Source organism: Acipenser ruthenus, chromosome 2 (genome assembly GCF_902713425.1).
Source record: "Acipenser ruthenus chromosome 2, fAciRut3.2 maternal haplotype, whole genome shotgun sequence".
NCBI classification, from domain to species: Eukaryota; Metazoa; Chordata; class Actinopteri; order Acipenseriformes; family Acipenseridae; genus Acipenser; species Acipenser ruthenus.
Genome location: NC_081190.1, coordinates 51,545,074 through 51,551,756, shown reverse-complemented (window position 1 = coordinate 51,551,756; position 6,683 = coordinate 51,545,074). Strand labels below are relative to the sequence as shown.

General features: G+C 36.1%; 1 protein-coding gene across 2 annotated transcripts in view; it reads left to right on the top strand.

The window, feature by feature from the left end:
* The first annotated feature begins 656 nt into the window (after positions 1 to 656).
* Positions 657 to 6,683, top strand: part of LOC117409029 (glutamate receptor ionotropic, delta-2) — a 612,251-nt gene continuing 606,224 nt past the window's right edge. For both annotated transcript variants that reach the window (XM_058996844.1, XM_034014543.3), the window contains exon 1: positions 657 to 1,444. In XM_058996844.1, the coding sequence (XP_058852827.1) occupies positions 1,357 to 1,444 (88 nt within the window). In that variant the 5' untranslated portion in view covers positions 657 to 1,356. The remainder of the gene's footprint in view (positions 1,445 to 6,683) is intronic.

The window sequence follows — 6,683 nt, the reverse complement described above, 5'->3', positions numbered from 1 at the left end:
GGGTTCGCATATTTTAAAAAGCCAACGTGACAAACTAACGCGTATTCACACAACACGCGGGACCCTGGAATTACCACTACTAATGGTTTGATCAATCTACATATAGCTGTATACTCGTTTTTATATGGTAATATATAACAAATAACCAATTTCAGTGGATTACACCCAGAGTCATTTTGAGTATAAAATAAGGCTAAGTTACATTCAAACAACAAAGAGTGAAGGGTGGTAGCCTTCCATTACTTATGTCTTTTATGTATTTATTTCATTTCAGTGACGACAACCCAGTGATCTAATTTCTATTTGGAACTCATAGGTTTAGAAAACATTCAAAACGTGACATAAATGTTTAATTACTTGTATAGTACACGTAGCTCTGAATACTGGCTGTTACTTGTTAAACGCGGCTCAGTCTCAATCTCAGCCACACACACGCCAACGCACAACGAGATTATTTTTTGTTTCTGTTTATTTTTTACGATGCTTTTATCCCAAGATTCCAAACCTTTTACCGTCCAGCCTTACTGTTAACCTATACATGAAACCTGTTTGAGTACACTGCGGATGGAGGGAGGAGCTGGCAAAGGAGGAGCTATGCTCTCCTCTCCCTCTGGTTCTGGTGTCTTTTCCTCTTTCTCCTGATCCATTTCCAGGCAACGTGCTGCTGGGTGCTGATGCTGCCAGCTGGTCGCTGCTCTCTTTTCGCTGCTACACTGCATCTCTACTGCGAGAAACTCCAGAGCATCCAACAAAGACCTTACGCTGTTTTCCCTGGCATTTATTCGTTTATAACCACCGCTTTGTTACCAAGACGAAATGGTCTGTGTTTAATTAAATCACGGCTACTGAGTCCTTTATTTTATACGTAAATCACTTTAACTGTTTGCCTCCATCTCTTAAGTTCAGTTTTTTTTGGTTAAGCTTACTGGAATGTTAGTTATACACTGAGGCATGATATGCTATTAATAATGCATATTTGATCCTGAAAACTGAACCAGGTTAACATTTCGAGAATATATAAGTAACGGGTAATCTTTGTATTAATAATCTCCTTGATTTATTTTCTTCATCGCATTGGATTATATTACAAGGGAAATGGTTAAAGGAATCAAGGCAATGTCAACATCTTTTGATTTTAGATAGCAATTGCAAACCGGAATCTGGGAGAATTTTTCTTGCAATTCAAGGCAGCTATTTTCATGCAAAAAAGCACCCAAAAGTGACGCTGTTGCTGCAAAGACAAAACGCCCCTTTTCTGCCAACTATTCACAGGCAATCGGAATTTAAAACTATTGCCTCAAACTCGTTTTGGCTTCGCCTCTTACAAAAAAAATAATCTTGAAAAAGGAAAGGGCGATGGAAGTTTTTCCAGTTATCTTCATTCTGCCAATCTTCTGGACTCTAACCTGGGACTCCGTGGCTGCTGATTCTATTATACATATTGGTAAGTATTAAATTACACATGTAATGAAATAATGCATCCCATTCTGATTTAATACCTCGTCACTTTCTGACGTTTTCTCCAAATAATTGTTAGTATTTTGTAAAACTTATATAACAGGCAGTTTCAGTTATGTTTTTAAAGCTGTAGGCCTATATTTGGTCTATGGCTGTATCCCGGTTTTGTTATTTTATCCAAACTGTAGGATAAAGTATAATAGAGCTTTACCCATGTTGTCAGAAAACAGGTGGTTTAAGTAATGTGTGATTTCTTGGATACCAGCTAACCAAGGACGCTTCTTGTGCTTAGTGCTTGGACTACTTTATTTAAAATGTTGTTTAGGAGATGGCTTAGCTTTTTTGTGTCTGTTTGTTTGTTTTCAAGACTGTATTTGTTGTGTAAAACTGTTGCACATTTGCCAAAACCCGATCTATTTATTAACTCGTCTCATCTAACGGTAACGTGGTTGTAGAATGAAGCTTTCAATAAATGTAACAGGGGTTTGGAATGCATACATATTCTTATTCTATACATGTTATACAAGTGTAATTATTTTGTGTGATGTGGTTTAAAGGACATGTTCAATCCGTCCCTGGTCTCGGTTAATGTTTACATGTTTGATTAGCATTCCGTTTTTTAAAAGGAACTTCCAAGAAGGTTATGAGAACACAATACTCTCATGTATTTTTTTTTTTACTACGTGTACTTCTAAAAAGTCTATCTTCAGCAGCAGTGCAGAGCTTACCGATGTTGCACAAACGCAAGACAGTGCTGAAAGGTAGGCTGATTGTTTGCGGGTTTTGCATTTTTAAACGCACATATTAATAACGCAGAAAGGCTTTATAGTGCAGTAACCTGAAATATTATTATATAATCAATTTGCTTAATAAAGCTACAGCCTAATATTGTTTAAAATGTAACCAGAATGTGCATAAGAGACAAAGATATATCAATGAAGTTGCTCAATTAATACTGAATAAAAAACTAAATATTCTATTAATTTATTGGAGCCTACAAATAAATCACAGTATAGGTATGTATAATAGAAAAGAAAAGCAGTTACATACTATTTTATTCGTTATAAAAATATGTACAATGACTATTTTAATTTCCCCATCTATAAATGAAGAACCAGTGACATGCAGACCGTTTTAGGGTAATCACGGAATGATATTTTGGTTTGAGTAATTACAGGTTAGCAGTAAAAACGACATAAATGCAGTGCTGGAGTCATGCCGGAACGCACTTCGTTGGTATAATGACAAATTTCGCACCCTTGCCCAATTTCGACCCCCCCATAAAAGCATATTAACAAACATTATTAATACGAGTCAAAACAACAAAACAACCATTGGCGCATATATATATATATATATATATATATATATATATATATATATATATATATATATAGATATATATATATATATATATATATATATATATATATATATATATATATATATATATAATTAAACCGTATTTTATGTTTTTTTTGTAGATAATAGATAACAAAAGCAAGAAAAGTATTAACAATAAATAAAAAAATATAAAAAAACGCACAAATTGTTCGCTGTGACTCATTTAGGACTACAAAGGAGCCAAAATGTGCCACTTTTTTAAACCTTTTTGACAATAAATATAAATCTTTTCCAACAAACTATGTTCGAATTTGACCACACACATGAAAATGTATCAAGGAATATTCCCATTCAATTCCCATATTCCATATTTGCATATAAGTGTACAATACTGTATATATTAACCATGAATAATGAATAAATAAAAACAGCAGGGATGTAACTGACACATTGTGTACACTTTAGCGCTGTATGTGCATATGTTTGTTAAATGAATTCATGAAGACCTTTTAATTAATGTTTGAAACACTAGTCTTATCATATATATATATATATATATATATATATATATATATATATATATATATATATATATATATATATATAACATATATTGTTTGAATCAGTTTTACATTTATTGTACTTGTATAGAACGTTTCAGTACCGCTGATGTTATATACAGTGTAACACTCAGGAAATACAGTGTTTGGGGCTATGAGAAAAATGCAAATAAACCTTTAGAATACAATATATGAAGATACATTGCTGGCTTTTGTAAACTTGGGTTCATGTGAACGCTTATTATTACAAACCATTTCTGTCCCCCAAGCTGTTCGGATGAACAGGCTTCTACTGTATGTTATTCTTAAGCATTATTCAGACACAACTAGGAGGTGTGGTCCTGTGGTTAAAGAAAAGGGCTTGTAACCAGGAGGTGCCTGGTTCAAATCCCAGCTCAGCCACTGACTCATTGTGTGACCCAGAGCAAGTCACTTAACCTCCTTGTGCTCAGTCTTTCGGTTGAGATGTTGTTGTAAGTGACTCTGCAGCTGATGCATAGTTTGCACACCCTACTCTCTGTAAGTTGCCGTGGATAAAGGCGTCTGCTAAATAAACTAATAACAACTAAGAATCAGGTGTCCTCAGAGTTGGTCAAAAGCAGAGGACGTATAGTAACCTTCCAAACATGGATTAGTTTTCATCAAGAAAAGTTGAAAATGAAATGTGATGTTGTGGCCAGAGAATGTGCTTTTGTGTATTTTGTCCCTTGAGTGATATGTATTTCCCTACATATCTTCAAATACACCGATCAAAGCATTCTTTTTTTTTCTTTTTTTTTTTAAATTATTTTACCCCCTATTTTCTCCCAATTTGGTATGCCTAATTATTATTATTTATTATTATTTATTTCTTAGCAGATGCCCTTATCCAGGGCGACTTACAATTGTTACAAGTTATCACATTTTTTACATACAATTACATTCTTTTTTTTTACACATTACAAACAATTACCCATTTATACAGATGGGTTTTTACTGGAGCAATCTAGGTAAAGTACCTTGCTTATGGGTACAGCAGCAGTGTCCCCCACCTGGGATTGAACCTTACGACCCTCCAGTCAACCTGTCTCACCGCTGCAACCACCGCACTAACTCAGACGAGACGAAGATGAGCACTTGCGCCCTCCGAAAGGTGTGCTGTCAGCCATCCGCTTTTTTTCGCACTGCAAGCCCGCCGTGAAGCCATTACAGAACTACAGCATCGGAGGACCACGCAGTTCTGAATTGCACACAGGCAGGCCTTCAGGTGCCCGGCCAGCCATAGGGGTCGCTGGTGTGTGGCGAGCCAAGGATTCCCCAGCCAACCTAAACCCTTTCCTCGCGGGCAGTGCTTGGCCAATTGCCCCTTGGGAACTCCCGGCCAAGGTCGGCAGTGGCATAGCTTGGATTTGAACTAGCGATCAAAGCATCAATTTTTTAATAGTCACCCATCACCCATTAAGTGAAAAAAGCCTTCCACCTATGGGAAGATTGGTGAATGGGGTCCACAAGTCTGTGGTAATTGCAACCTTTTCTCCCTTTGAAAGTTTTGCATGAACAGCTGCAGCACAGTTTTCTTTAAGTTTTTCCAGGCTCGCTGTTATTGTTTTATGGGTCGGCACAGCATGGCTCAACAAATGTCATCACATCTAGAAATTCATCACTTTCTACAAAGCGGAGTCTGGAAATTCAATGGCCACTTGTCTTAAAAACAAGGTCAGATATTCTAAATTTGGAGAAAATACGAAAATACCTGATGACTACTAAATTTAAAAAATAAATAAATAAATAAAAACTGCTGCATTCACGATTCACACACACCTTCCTTCTCATAGAGGATAATGTGATCACACCCTGTTTGGCCCACTCTATAGCAAATGTTGTTATGGATGTTTGCTTTTTACTTTCATCAGTAGCTCCATCCACAGTAATTTCTGAATGTTTTCATTTTAAATGGTGAAGGATTGAACTTGTGTTTTTGTGATACGCCGATTTTGTTTGGCATAATTATTTACATACCACGGTTTTCTCATCTGGTTCCTCAAAATACTTGCAAAATATGGCTTCCAAACATGGCTTCGTCAGTAAATCTCTTACCACGTGGACGAGATACCATACCACGCCCACTACAGCATGAACACAGAGTGCGCCACTGAAGCACCAGATCGACTGAGAATAAAACCCGTCCCAGTGTCAATCTTTCTGTTACACCAATTAGAAAACCTACTTGGAGGCAATTGCCCTTCCTTTTTATAATATCCGCCCTTACTGTGGCACCACAGCAGTCGGATACGCAACGGACTACTGTATATGATGATAAATTACTAAAATGAATACATTAAAAAATATTCATTTGGTGAAATGTGTCACGTGACTGGTTATATATCGAGCATATTATTATACGTTTACCACTTAGACTTTATATGTTTAAACGTTTATAATTCCCACCCCTAGCTAGTATATACTGAAAAGAACAAATATAACAATTATTAGTTTCCAAATGTAAGGGTTCCCCAGACATTCCCTATATACTGCTGTTGAACATAAACTTAACCCACACAGTCCATTTCAAAGCACAGGCGGAACATTATTTACAGACTTAACAGACAAAAAAAAACATTATACAGGCAAGCAAAATAGATAGCCTACATTTGTTGACTGCCAATTGAGCCCCACATTAGTAAGTATGAATGACCCACAATGTCTATGCATTTTTTTGTTCAAGTACCTGTAATGTTTAAAAGCCGTACTATAGAGAATGCCTAACAACCTTTTTTTTTAATATATATAGCTACAAGATTTTGCATATTCTGATTGACTGGTACCTGCTTTATTGCTGTCTGCAGAATATTGCTAAAAATACAATAACTTGGATTGCAATTTTAAATAATATGGATTTGGAAATGAAGAGGAATATCTCTTAAATGTTAACCTTGTGAATGAAACACTGGTAATGGCTGTCAGTATATTGATGATGTTGAGCGTGTTGTAGAGATGTTTATGGAAGAGTAAAGTTCTTTCTTACGAATTCATTTAAAAAACACAGTCGTCATAAATTGTTAAGAAATTAACTAGACCAGGCAAAGGTCAAGGGGTGTCCATCAGAATTGTCATTGGGGTTTCACACTCTGTCAATCACTGCAGCCAGTAATGTCCTTAACAGCCAAAAACATTTCAAAGACTCATTACCGCTCATCACATATCCGCCCTAACCGTTTATCCGCCATGATCAACCTCTTCAGCAATGTTAGTTTATTATTGAACAGAGAAGATAAGTTCAGAGATTGTAGATCCTACCAATGTTTTCTTACACTGTGTTGTATATGCTCCATGCGCTACCAT